This window comes from Thamnophis elegans, chromosome 9 (genome assembly GCF_009769535.1).
Source record: "Thamnophis elegans isolate rThaEle1 chromosome 9, rThaEle1.pri, whole genome shotgun sequence".
NCBI classification, from domain to species: Eukaryota; Metazoa; Chordata; class Lepidosauria; order Squamata; family Colubridae; genus Thamnophis; species Thamnophis elegans.
Window position 1 is genome coordinate 73,258,985 of NC_045549.1, and position 13,918 is coordinate 73,272,902.

General features: G+C 40.8%; 1 protein-coding gene across 4 annotated transcripts; it reads right to left on the bottom strand.

Annotated features, from left to right (window-relative positions):
• Positions 1-97: 97 nt before the first annotated feature.
• On the bottom strand, positions 98-13,812 carry RPL9 (ribosomal protein L9). Of its 4 annotated transcripts, none has more exons than XM_032224155.1 (8): positions 13,772-13,812; positions 11,963-12,015; positions 11,719-11,834; positions 4,326-4,421; positions 4,050-4,182; positions 2,594-2,674; positions 2,191-2,303; positions 98-207 (listed from the first exon to the last, which is right to left on the bottom strand). In XM_032224155.1, exons 2-7 carry the CDS (start codon positions 12,006-12,008, stop codon positions 2,197-2,199), a joined length of 579 nt encoding a protein of 192 aa, XP_032080046.1. In that variant the 5' UTR covers positions 12,009-12,015; positions 13,772-13,812; the 3' UTR covers positions 98-207; positions 2,191-2,196. The 4 variants fall into 4 exon arrangements, with proteins under 4 accessions (XP_032080046.1, XP_032080043.1, XP_032080045.1 ...); XM_032224152.1 differs by having other exon boundaries at positions 2,184-2,303; XM_032224154.1 differs by lacking the exon at positions 13,772-13,812 and adding an exon at positions 13,649-13,706 and having other exon boundaries at positions 2,184-2,303.
• Positions 13,813-13,918: the final 106 nt, after the last annotated feature.

Consider the following 13,918-nt stretch of genomic DNA (forward strand, 5'->3'; position numbering starts at 1 on the left):
TCTTACCATGTTTGTGTTGTAATGGGCAACTGAGCACTCCATTTTCAAAATTAACAGGGAGTTATAGCTATTCCCTGCTCAATCACAAAATACAGGATATTGAAAGATTATGGTTTTATTTTCTCAAAACAACCTGAGACTCTTCAGTTCAAATAGAAAACTTCCAACTGCAAGATGTGTCATGTCCCCAGATTGCCATTTCAGGACCTAAAACCATAAAAAAATGTTTTATTGTTGAAGCAGATACAACACTAAGAAAATAAATTTACTTCCATTCTCTGTCACATATATTCAAGCTAATGTGATAAAGAGTACTGTGGTGTAATATTTTATACATGTATTTACATATATGAAAAACTCTTATGTATATGTTTGTTTTATTGCATTTTTCCCTTTTGCTCTTTTTCCTCATTGTTAAATAAGTTAAATTTTTTTCCGTTTTGTTAAATAAAGGCAAATCAATGAAAAAAAGATCACCTGATAGTATCAGTCTGTGAAGTGAATACATATCAGCAGACAAACTGACAGATGGGATTATTGGATACTTTAGATTTCTTTAAATACTTGTGTTTCTAAAATATTTTAGGAAGTATTTTAAAAGCAAAAAAGGGCAGGAGAGCGTATCCATTTCATCACCACAAATGCTGAACAATAATCTCAGGAGCCTCACCTTAAAACAGTACGATACACATTAATGGCATTATAACTTTGGCAAATCTCAAAAAGCTAATTAGAACTGAACGTAGCCAGTGGTTGGATAGGAAAATAAAAATCATCAAGAAGCGATAGGCAAGAGTGAAAAGTTGAAAAACAGCCTGGAAGTGCAATCACAAAAAAAACATTGGCAAGAAAATGATTAAGGTATGTTTCTATGGTCATCATGAGTTGAATTCAATTCAATAAAGCTTCATCTTCACCTTTGAAACAAAGAACTGTTGCAAGAATTGGGTTTGGCTAGTCTAGTGAAAAGAAGGACATGGGGGGATACAATAGGAGTGTTCCGATGTCTCAGGGGCTGCCCCAAAGAAGAGGGGGTCAACCTATTTTCCAAAGCACCTGAAGGCAGAACAAGAAGCAATAGATGGAAACTCATCAAGAAGAGAGTCAGCCTAGAACTAAAGATAAATTTCCAGGCAGTGAGAATAATTAATCAATTGCCTCCAGAGGTTGTGGGGGCTCCCATCACTGGAGACCTTTAAGAAGTGACTGGACAGCCATTTATCTGGAATGGTATGGGGTCTCTTGCTTGAGCAGAGGGTTGGACTAGAAGACCTTCAAAGTCCCAACTCTGTTATTCTGAATCAAATTATATCTACCTAAAGCCTATCCATATCCAGGCAGTGGATTAGCTATTCTTAGCATTGGGACTATACCTCCTCAAATCATAACCAGCAAGTCAAATTCAAATGGCCTTAATGATGCTCTCCTCGTTGTCTAAACTCTCAAGTAAGCTAAAGTGAGAAATAATCTTTCTCAATTATTCACGTTTCAGTGGGATGAAGAAGAAAATGCTAATGCCTTCCCAGCTACCTGTGCAATTTTACGAGCAACAGATACAGGATGTACAGTATATGACTATTTCCCAAATGGTAACTTGCAGAAAGGCGTCTAAATCACTTGATTAGCAATAGCAATAGCAGTAGACTTGTATACCGCTTCATAGGCCTTTCAGGCCTCTCTAAGCGGTTTACAGAGAGTCAGCATATTGCCCCCAACAACAATCTGGCTCCTCATTTTACCCACCTCGGAAGGATGGAAGGCTGAGTCAACCCTGAGCCGGTGAGATTTGAACCGCTGACCTGCTGATCTAGCAGTAGCCTGCAGTGCTGCATTTAACCACTGCGCCACCTTGGCTCTATCTAGCAAGGTGTCTATTATACACCACACCGGAAAAACTTACTACTTTCTCCCATCCCACATTATTAATCAGTCATCCATCGAACATCCACTATAATGAAAACTACAACTCGGTAAACAGCTAGCTCTACTTGCTAAAAAATATCCTCGGAATTAGTCCAGTAACATTTAGCATTTCAGAGGTGAGTGCCTGAGACCAAGTTAAAATAAAAATTCACTGAATTATGCCACTATGCTGGGACAACTCTTAATCCAGGAGATTTTATTTATTTGTATTTCATGTAGCGCACATGGATTTATGCGGGGAAAAAAAGAATGTCACTAACTTCTTACTGGGTTTTATTCATCGGCTTGTTGCACTGTTCCCTTCTCAGAGACATAGATACCATCCAAGAATTTTCTGATATCTTTATTCTTGACAGTTGTGGCTTGCTGGATCAAGGCAGCTATAAAAAAAAAAAAAAAAGATGGCTCTATTTAGTTTGGAATGACAAAATAATTACACCCTCCAGATTTAACAAAAGCTAGGGCTACAATAAAATCAAATTAGATGGCAAAGCCAAATGAAACCATTTGTAGTAAGGTAACAGTAGGAAAAAAAATGGGCAAAACCTGTTAAGAACAACAATACAAGAAAGAATTTCCCTGATTTTCAGTTTATTTAAACTGTTTCCTAATGCTTTGCAAGACATAATACAAACTTAGCAATGGGGCAAAAGGTAATATAAAGGCCTACCCGAGTTAGATACCAATTCAATGTCATTTCCTTCAAGGATCAGTTCATCCTTCTGAGCTTGCGACACTGCACAATTAACGCCTAAAGTAGGAAAAAAAGAATGCCTGAGAAAAGACTATCACTAAAAAAGAAATGAAAATGCATTCAAAGGAACCGATTTGTAACTTAAGAAAAAATAGATTATTAATGTACTCGCTGCACCTTTACCTTTCAAAGGTAAGAATTTGTTTCCCTTAAGGAAACTCCCTAGGAAGCCCAGAATAAGCATTACAAAAATATCTACAAGTAGGCATCACAGCAAGGGCACAACAAGGTCGCTGTGTCTTTCTGTATTCAAAAATTCAAAATGAAGTTCTCGGTTTTATATATAAAATACACAAGTACCACCTTGAAAATTCTGTGGTGGTGTGTGTGTGTCTGGCACACAATAAATCTGTTTGTAAAACCCACCAAGTGGTTGGTCCGATTGTTTTCGTTAGGGGTATCATTATGTTTTGTCCACCATGAAAGACAGGAAAGGGCTTTGGACTATACAGGTAGTCCTCACTTAGTGACTTCTTGTTCAGCAACCATTTGAAGTTACAACAGTGCTCAACAAGAAGACTTATGGCCGCTCTTTGAAGTTGTGGCTCTCGCAGTGTTCCCCCCCCCCCGGTCACAGGATCACGATTGGGGCACTTGGCAACTGGCACACAGTTACAATGGTCACAGCTTCCCACAGTCACATTCTCACCCCCCTTGTGATCTTCACTGCCAACTTCCAAGAAGTCAAGTCAATGAGGAAACCAGCCGCCCCCTGATGTTGTGCTTAATGATTGCACAGGATTCCTTAACAACCACAACCTGAACTGTCATCGTACACTGAAGATCGCATTTAATTTCGTTGTACAAGGTACAATGACAATAAAGTGAACTAAAGAAAGATCAACAAATTAAAAAAAAACAACAACTACAAAACCGGAAAATGATTAAAAGATAGAAATACAAAATAGACTGTAGCAAATAGGAAATGGATGCAAAGCGATTCAAATGTAATAAAGGTTGTTATACATAGAATATATAGAATGTCATATATAGAATGAAGAAAAAAGATGTATGAAATAATATATAAATAATATAACTTAAAGTTATAGCTATACAAGGCCTTTATGTACAGATAAAAGAATCACAAGAGATATGTAAAAGAAGTGTAATGTGTTGCAAAGATATGAAGTTTGCATAAACAAAATAAAAAGTTTTTAAAAAAATAAACTAAACTAATGAAATCAGTTCAAGATTCTATTCCAAGATTCATCTCAAGCAGTCATTTTCAATCGTGGCAACTCTTAAGATGTGTGGACTTTAACTCCCAGAATTCCACCCAGTTCAAAAAAAACCACTGATCTCGGGCACAGAGTACTGGCATTCTTTCTCTTTTTCCCATTTCAACTCAGGTCGAGGCTGCCAAGCACCTTACCTTGCCTCATGCGTACTCGTCGGATATATTTCTCCCCGAGGAAGTTGCGGATCTCGACCAGGGAGCCATTTTCTTGCATAACGACGTTGATGGGGAAGTGGGCGTACACGGACCTCATCTTATAACGAAAGCCCTGAAAATTAGGCAAGTCGATCAAAGCAAAGAAAACGTAATTCTGAAGAGCTGCAGTAGCTTATCCAAAATGAGCAGCCGCCAAGGCGAACTTAGCCTGCGTTGTCCCGTTTTGCGTTTTAAGCTCGGTTTTATGACACTTACCAATGTCACTCCCTTGATCATGTTCTGCACATGACTGCAAATTGTGCGAACGGTTGCCAACTCCTTTCGGTTACCCCACCACTTGTCAACACGCAGCTAAAAGGTTTAAAGAAAAAGTACAATTAACCGCAATTCCAATACATAAGGACAGTCAACATTTCCCCCCCCCTGAAAACATTTACAATTCTGGAACATTTCGTTAAATTGACAATTTTCTGTGCCTGCAATTATTGATATATTTCTAACGAGCCAAGACATCATAACACTAAGCTGTAATTATAATTAGCTTGTAGATGACAGCACACACAAAGAATCAAACTTGAGTCAATGGTACCTAATTGTATAATGCAGGGGTTCCCAAATTTGGCAACTTTAAGACTTGTGGACTTCAATTCCCAGAATTCTCCACCCAGCGCTGTCCAAAGACATCTCCATGGTCATGTGGCCGGCATGACTCAACGCCTAAGGCACACGGAACGCTGTTCCCTTCCCACCAAAAGTGGTTCCTATTTTTCTACTTGCATTTTTTGCATGTTTTCGAACTGCTAGGTTGGCAGCAGCTGGGACAAGTCACGGGAGCTCACTCCGTTACATGGTTCTCGGGATTCGAACCAACGACCTTTCTGATCGATAAGCTCAACATCTTAGCCACTGAGCCACCACATCCCCCCTTAGGATTGTATAATGCATTTTTATTCCAATTTCAACCAAATGGTTTCCAAAGGTTCTTTCCGCTAATTAAAAGAAAAATCAGGGGCAGACTCTACCCTCAACTTACGAAGAAAGATAAAATAGTGCCGAAACAAAAGGGAATTGACAGAGACCTCCTAAAATGTAAACTTTTGTTGTTGACTAAACTCAGCAAAGCTGCAACTGACCAAATTCTGATTTGGTGGTCTAGGCCAGCAGCCCCCAGCCTTTGGGTACCAGAGACCGGTTCCATGGAGAGAGGTTTTTCTGCGGACCTGTGGTGTGGTTTCGTGTGCTGCCTGCACCCCATGGATGGGGCTTCGCTTGTTTGCGCTGCCTCGTTGCTGGCATCCATGGACCAGAAGGGGGCGGAGGGGGGGGGGGCTGGAGACCTCTGGTCTAGGCCAGAGTGGTTCCTTACAATCCATATTTTCAGCAAGCCACAGAGCAGTACATTCCTGCATTGAGAGCCAGTTTGATCCAGGCCCCTGAATCCATGCTTGTTCACTAAAGGACAGTTGGAGACAATCTTGTTCTGACTGAGACTTCCCAAGAGCATGAAAGAACTCCCTGTTCTAACAAAAAACCCTTTTATTAATTTACTATGAATTCTGCTCATTCACATCCAGCAAAGTCTTTCAAGGGAGGATTTACAGTCACAGACCTTATCTGGCTTGGAGAGCTGACAGGCCGATCTCTGCAAAATCTGGCAAGGAGTCTCGGAGAGTCACGGGTTTGAGTTTGAGTTTATTATATTTCTATGCCGCCCTATTCCCCGAAGGGACTCAGGGCGGCTCACAACCAAGTTAGGGGGGAGGGGGTACAAATAAGAAAAAAGAACGCGAACAAAACAATACCACAATTTAAACACTCAACAACCATACCATTCGAGGGGGGGACAAAAACTCGTTAGCCCCAGGCCTGTCAGAACAGCCAGGTTTTAAGGGCTTTGCGGAAGGCCTGGAGGGTGGTGAGGGTCCGAATCTCCACGGGGAGCTCATTCCAAAGGGCCGGAGCAGCCACAGAGAAGGCCCTCCTCCGGGTGGTCGCCAATCGGCATTGGCCAGTGGATGGAATTCGGAGGAGGCCTAATCTATGGGATCTAATCGGTCTCACGAACCAATTAAGTGAACTAATTGTCTCCTGCAAACTCCATTCCCCTTTCGCTCCTCTTTTATTTCCTCGGGGGGGGGGGGGCATTCATCATCCACCTGTGGCCTTACTCCCAAGTCGATCCCTGTTCTTTAGCTGTTCCTTTCTCCTGGCAACTCTGTGCATGCGCACACTGGGAACAGGCTCCAGCTGTTCTTCTGCCTCACTGAAGTCTGACTCTGAAGGCAGCTGATAACTGTCATAAGGCTCTGGTCCCCTCTCTGCCTCCGACACAGAGCTCTCTCCAGACTGCCCGTGTTCCTCCCCAACCTCCTCACTGTCCGAATCTGCTGCCAACTTCGCTGGCGGGCCACAACACGTCTCTCATACCCCAACCATGCAAAACGCAACCATTTCAGTAAACCGAAGGCTTCGCCTCACAAAATACGACACATCTTTCTCCAAACTGCCCACGAGAACAAGAGTAGTGCAGTGCAACTCACAAACAGATGTGCAATGTGTCGATCAATCCAACCAACTGTCGCACGGCAGCAATTTCCAACACCACACTGACTTGTCAAGCCACTGCAACCATAGCAATTGCTTCCAACGATATGCCAACGCTATCTTTACACACTCAGTTCACACACCTCCAAGGTCCCTTTCAACTGTTTATTTTTCCTTTCCTTTTGTATTCTTTGTTCTGTTCTATTCTTCATTCAATTCTATTCTTTACTAGGAGATAACCTGGCGTTGCCTGGGTATTTATTTAAAGGGGGAAACTGTCCAGACCAAAAGTAATTTCTAATGTTGGATTTTCTCCCTTACCAGAAACCCCCTTGTGGAGTATTGTGAAACTGCTATCATGGCCACTCCACTGCGCTGTGCAGTAGAAGCCATTTGAAGGCACAACAGGCTGTATCATAACAGAACAGCCCCCCCCAGGTGTCTTACTTCCACAGTATTTGTTTGCAGAGTGTAAGACATCTGTGTACCAGGTTTTTTTTTAAATTGCTCGAGGCGTTCCAGAGTATGCTGGAACACTCCCTCCCTCTTTGCGTGTGTGTTTGTGTGTGTAGATTCTATTCTTGAGCTTAACTGGACCCCAGAGGATGGTAGAAGACAGGAAGGCCTGGAGGAAAGTTGTCCATGAGCTCTCGATGGGTCGGACGCAACTTTGCAACTAACAACAACAGATTCTATTCCATTCTATTCTCTATCCAATCCTATTGCTCATTCCATTATTCTGTCCTGCCCTGTCCATATGACAGGGACGCGGGGGAAGGAATGTTCAGAAATCATCCATCATGCACTAAAATGGATTAATTGATACACCATTTCCATATGCACTGAAAGTCCCTGAGCATGTCAGGTTTCACTAAATTGTATTTGGAACTTTTTCTACTTCAGGTTTTCGTGTTCAATCCTGTAACTCTAAACTTGATTTATATCTGAGCTATTGGTGGTGGTGGTGGTGAGGTTAAATAAACAGCACGAAGGATGGCAGCCAATCGTTTCAGAAACCTTGGTAGAATAGGTGTATAATACAGGAAGTTCTCAAGTGACAACAGTTTATTTAGTGATCACTCAAACAGCACTGAAAAAAGAGACTTACGACCATTTTTCACACTTACAACTAGTATCCCTGTTTTTATGTGATAAAAATTGGTACACGCGGCAACTAGCATATATGGATGACAGCTGTGTGTCCCAGGGACATGTTATCCCCTTTTGCGACCTTCTGACAAGCGAAGTCAGATTCATTTAACAACCATATTACTAATCTAACTTTCGTAAAATATTTTATTCAATTTTCAATTTTCACATTCCATTTGCAATCATTTATACACAGGGTATTTACTATAAGAAAAGAAGAAAAAAAAAGGAAAAAAGGAATAAAACGAACAAATAAAAAGGAAACACAACTCATCATTCACAACCCCACCTAACCCTTGCATCCTCCATACACCCCATCTACCCCCTCCAACTTTCCTTTCTCCCTCTAACACTCCCCTCCTACTTCCCTTTCCCCTCAAACCTTCCTTCTCCCCTTACTCCCCAGACACCCTCCTTACATACTCCTTACATTCCCCTTACTCCTTCCTTACTCCTCCCTCTTCCTTCCCTCTACCTCCCTCCTTGGTGTATGCCTTTATTCGAGTGTTGTTTGATCTAATAAATGTAAAATGAACCAAGGAAAAAAAAAAGATAATAATAATAATAAAAAAAAAAAAAGGAACCACCGTATATAAATACATTCTTGTTCTTATTAAGATTATGTTAACCCCCCCCACCCCACCCCCCACAATCCCCATCCCTAATCCTCCCGGCTTCCCAGGGCCCACACCTGGCACTACCTTCTATCTAAAATATCTTGTATACATATGGATTAAAAAATAAAAGTAATATATAAAAAAGAAAAAAAAAGAAACCACTCTTTGTGTTGATCTCAGCCCCCCATCTTTATCTATGCTTAAATAGTATAAATCATTCTATCTATATTTTATTCTCGTCTCTTACTTCTTTGCTATTTACCCCGATCTTCTGTAGACTCTCCCGTTCCCTTCCTAAACCTCATGATCCCTTCCAATAAGATTTAAGCAGCATAGTTCCTGCCATATATTCAAATATAACTTTACAGACAAGTAATCAAACTTTCCCTTCTAGTAAAATTTAAACAACGTGAATGATCTTTCTTTACCCCTTTTTCAAACCGTAATTCAAAATAATCTAACCAGATTTCCCCTTCTTAGTAAAGTTAAGCAACATAGATCAGATATTACTTTACACAGGAATCAATTTCTATCTTAAGATAATTCCAACCGACTTCCCCTTCTAGTAGAATTTAAATAACTTAGTTCATTCCACATGCATTTTACTCTCATCCCCCACTTGTCTGATATTTACCACTACCAAATTTATACTAACATTTGTTTAAAATATAGCTCAGAGCGATTTGTAGCATGAATCATTCCACATATTCCAGTAATACTTTCAACAAGAGTCAGTTAACCTTCTATTTTAAGGTAGTCCCTTCTAACAAAGTTTAAACAACACAAATCATTCCGCATTCTTTTTACAGTTATCTTAAGATAATCCCAAGCGGCTTCCTGTTCTAATAAGCTTTAAACAACGTAAATTTTGCCCTCTTCCCTTGCTTGTCTGGTATTTACCACAAATAACGTAATTCATTCCACATACATTTTACCCTCATCTCTTGCTTGTCTAATATTTACCACTATCAAATTTATACTAGCGTTTATTTAAAAAGTAACTCAGAACTATAACAACCAACTTTCCCTTCAAATAAAAGTTAAATAGCATGGATCATTTTCAAATAATACTTTCAGCAAGAGTCAGTTAACCTTCTATTTTAAAATAGTCCCATCTAACAAAGTTTAAACAACATAAATCATTCCGCATTCTTTTAACCACTATCAAATTTATGCTAACGTTACTTTAGAATCTAGCTCAAAGTAGTTTCGTCCAGCTTTCCCTTCTGATAAAAATTAGTCCACTTTTTCTACCGGAGAGAGGTCTCAAACCCCCATTCAGTCCTCAACTTTAGGAAGTCTTTTGAAGTATCTAAATTCTCGATCTGTGTTCTTCTGCTTCTCCGAGGGAGGAGGGGCTGCCCCCTCCATCTTGCAGCCGCATGGCCAGCCGTTTGCTTTCTCCTTCCGCTTGTCTCTCCTCTCTTCCAAGCGCGTCAGGAAGTCCCGCCTTCAGAATCCTACAATAGAAATCTTGAGCCTCCGAAATAGAGTTAAGACGAAATCTTTGATTCTCAAATGTAACCGTGATGCCGGCAGGGGCCTCCCATCTGTATCGAATCTGTTGACTCCTAAGCTCTTTAGTTAAAAAGGCGTAGTCCCTTCTTGCTCTCAACATCTGGAAAGGAATCTCTTTGAAGACAATCAGGTCCTGGTCATCAATTCGGAGCCTGTTATTATGAAAATTTTGCACAATCGCATTTCTAGATTCTTTTGTAGAGAAATATATAATTATGTCCCTCGGGAGCTGTCGCTGTTCCGCTATCAATGAGTTCTGGCGATAGATTTTCCGAATCTGCCAATCAAAGTTAAGTCCCGGGCTTCCCAGCGCGTGGCTGAAGGCTTCAGCAAAGGTCTGTTTTAAATTCTCTTGCTTCTTTTCACGGAATCCTCTGACTCTAATTGCAAATGCCTTCCTATTAAAATTTAGTATCATAAGCTGTTCTTCGTTATTTCTAATTTTTTCTTGTAAAATTTGAATATTGGTAGTCAAATTAAAATTAGCCTTCTCCAGACTTTCCAATTTGTTTTCTATTTCAGCAGAGTAATCTGACAGGGCAGACACAGCTGCAAAAGTATTCGCCTTCATTTGATTAACTTTAGATTGTAAATCATCAAATAATTCCAATACAAATTCCCTGATTTCTTTCTTAAAAGCGTTAAGCATTTTAAGGAGATATTCCTGTGTTAAAAGTTCCCCAGCAGAAGACATAGGAGACAAAGGCTGTGTTTCCAATGAAAATTCTTTAAATTCTTTTGTAGCAAGACGCTTCTTTGATTTGGATGGCATAATAAATAAGCAAGTAAGCAGAGCTTCGCTCCCCTCTATTTCCAAAGAAGAAAAATTTATTTTCTTAAGGAGCAGTCTGCAGGAAGATAACACCGGCTAAGTATATCAATCATCCACGGAGAGAAATCGCCATTTTGAGGTCTAATTAGACAAAGAAGTCTCTAAGACGAATGGTGCTGGTATTTACGATAGTACTGAAAACATAAATCTCACAGGGGTGGGACCCGCCCGTATCAATTCTAGCTTGAAAAAAAACTTTGTCTTGTCCTGGGGGGGGGCTAGCCTGTCTGGGGCTGCCAAAAAAAAAAAGGCAGCTGAGAAGAAATGGCTGGAGATAAGAGCTCCGCTTCGGCCGGAACTAATCTCTTTCCACAGCCAAAAAAAGAAAAAGGGCTGTGGTTTACGATTAGATCCTAACCTACGGGGCTATTCTCCCTGCCCCTTTCTTAGCCAGAAAGGGGTGCTATCTATGATCTTATTTAGATATACAAACCAGATCTCTGAGGAGTTCGGTGGAGCCCTCCTCGGCAACAGGCCACGCCCCCCGGAAGACCCCATATTACTAATCTAACAACCGCAGTGCTTCGCTTAACAACTGAGTGAAGGAAAGTTGTAAAATGGGACAAAGCTCATTTAACAAACACCTCCCTTTAGCCACAGAAATTTTGGGCTTAACTGTGGTTGTAAGTTGAGGACTACCTGTACAAATATATGTGCACTCAAGACAGGAACATGGTCTATGAAAAGCCCAGAAGCATTGCACAAAACAAAATGCACATATAATAAGGAGCAAGCATGGAAACAGCTGGCATTTGATGCAATGAAAGCTCTCTCAGGTCTTCAGAATTTATGACACCATCGCAATGATTCACATGGTTTGTAAATATTGCAACCTTTAGCAGGTTGTGTTGAATCTGACATATTTTCTCACTACCTTTCAAGTCAACACCTCCAAATCTCATTCTAGCCACACAACCGCAATAAATGGCGAATTAATTATAAGTGATCGGAAATCTGGAAACCTGACATAACACCGAGGCAGTCTCACCTTCTTGCGTTTTTTCCCCAAAAGGGAGAGTTCCACGTTGATGTGGTTGAAGTCCCTTTTCAAAGTTCCTCTGGGGCCTTTGACAGTAACCGTCCGCCCCTTCAGGATAATGTCGACTGGAAAGAAAGAAAAAAAAATAGCTTCAGTAAAATATTCAGACAACATAAATATCCAAACAGTAAGTCAGATGCTTATTTATTATTATTTTTGTAAGAAAAAGAGTTTTAGTAGAGTTAATCCTTACCTTTCTCAGGAATGTCAACTGTTTGGTTACTGAGAATGGTCTTCATTTTTAATCTAGTAAAAAAAAAAAAAAGACAAAATGGAAAGTTAAGCAAGAGAATCTCCTTTTTAAAAACAAAATTTCAACAGCATGCATTTATTTATTGCAATTTGTCAGAGAGAAACGAAAACAGGAATAATATAAAAATACAATGACAGGGACAATAGGCATGTTAGCGCACTTATGCACAGACCTCTTAAGTATGAAGTGAGGTCAACGGAAGTCAATTTGTGACTAAAACTGTGAAAATGTTCAGCTGAGCCAACTGGATCAGGTAGAAGAGCATTCCAGATTTTGACAACTCTATTACAAAACCTGTATTTTTTTTTCCAGTCAAGTTTAGAACGATCGACATTGAGTTTAAAGAGGTTGTTTGTGTGTGTATTATTGAGATTAAAGCAGAAAAAAGTCATTTCCAGTTAAAACATTACTCCGTACAATTTTATATGCAATACCGAAGTCTGACTGCAAGCGATGTGGTTCCAGGTTATCCAAACTGAGAATTTTGAGCCTAGTAGCATAGGGAATTCTATTCTATGAAAAACAAATTTGAAAGCCCAATTGCACTGCTGCATCAAGGAGGCTTAATGTCTTTTATTTCAGTACTGTTTTTATAAAATTGTCCTACCACCTACACATTTTTTCCAAAGGTGATTTTTTCCAAATGCTAAGCTCCACCACTGTTTAAATCCTTTGTTTTCCTACATTTCCCTCTTAGGAAAAGGAAAAATAGTAATATGAAATTACTAGGAAAAACACATGGTTTATGATTTTAATAAAACTGGCTGTCACATATCCCTGTAAAGCACATTACAATGTTGAAGCTGTGCTAATAATAGACATACAATACGCACATTGAAGTTCTAATGAACACACATTGAAATTCTTTAAATTTTAGACAGTAAATATGATATAATTATTTGATCGGATGAAACAATTGTGATTAAAGGCAGAGGAGAGTGGTGAAAAACTTTTGGATCTTATGGCTCAATAAAATCACATATAACCATTCCAACAGAGAGGAGGGGGTTGAGCTATTTTCCTGAGAATAAGGAGGAATTTCCTGACAGGGAGAACAATCAACCCATGGAACAGAAGTTGCCTTTCGAAGTTGTGGGAGCTTCATCCCTGGAGCCTGTCAAGAAGAGACTGGACTGCCCTCTGTCAGAAATGGCGTAGGGTCTCCTGATTGGGCAGGGGGTTGGACTAGATGATCTACAAGGTCCCTTCCAACTATGTTAATCTGTATCAATGTGGCCATTCATTGCTCTGTCTTGAGGATTTCTACTGCAGACGTATAATCACCAAGCTAGGGAATTCTGGGAATTGAAGTCTTAAAAGTTGCCATGATTGCCCACACTCCTGAGATACACCAACGCCTTCCCTAGTATTTAGCCTACGTTAAACCAACACCAGAGCGAAGGAGTTATAAAACAGGCTAATTCACACAACAACTTGGGACTCTCCTTCCTCTAAATCAGAGAACGTGCCCATTAAAGTCACTTAGGATGGTCGCGCAAGCGCAGATGAACAACAGGCGCGCGCTTCCCTTCTCCAGGCCACCGGAGCGACTATTGGGGGGGGGGGATTATTTCTGGGGGTCCCTCTCCGAAACCGCGCGGACCGCAACCCGAGGAATACCCTCACTCCTAGCGGGGATGCCGTTCGGGCCTGGCCCGGAGCGTTAGGAGAAACCCGGCGGGACCGACGTGGCGGATGGAACCGGATTCTCCTGCCTTAGCTACGAAAAGAAAAACCGGCGCGGCTCACCTTTCGCGTTGACAGGAAAGAGGAAAGGAAATGCGTCTTGCGTCATCACGCTTTTAAACGGCGCGTCGCGTCCTGATGACGACGGCGCCCGGAGGGGGTTGTTAAAGGCCTGTGCGCAGGCGCGATCCGTCAATCGCCGAGCGGAAA

Excerpts from the sequence above, each read along its gene's own strand:
- RPL9 (XM_032224155.1), bottom strand. The coding sequence starts at position 12,008 with ATGAAGACCATTCTCAGTAACCAAACAGTTGACATTCCTGAGAAAG. Across the intron at positions 11,835-11,962 it reads AGTTGACATTCCTGAGAAAG|TCGACATTATCCTGAAGGGG; the intron begins GTAAGGATTAAC and ends CTTTCTTTCCAG. Across the intron at positions 4,183-4,325 it reads TGATCAAGGGAGTGACATTG|GGCTTTCGTTATAAGATGAG; the intron begins GTAAGTGTCATA and ends CCTAATTTTCAG.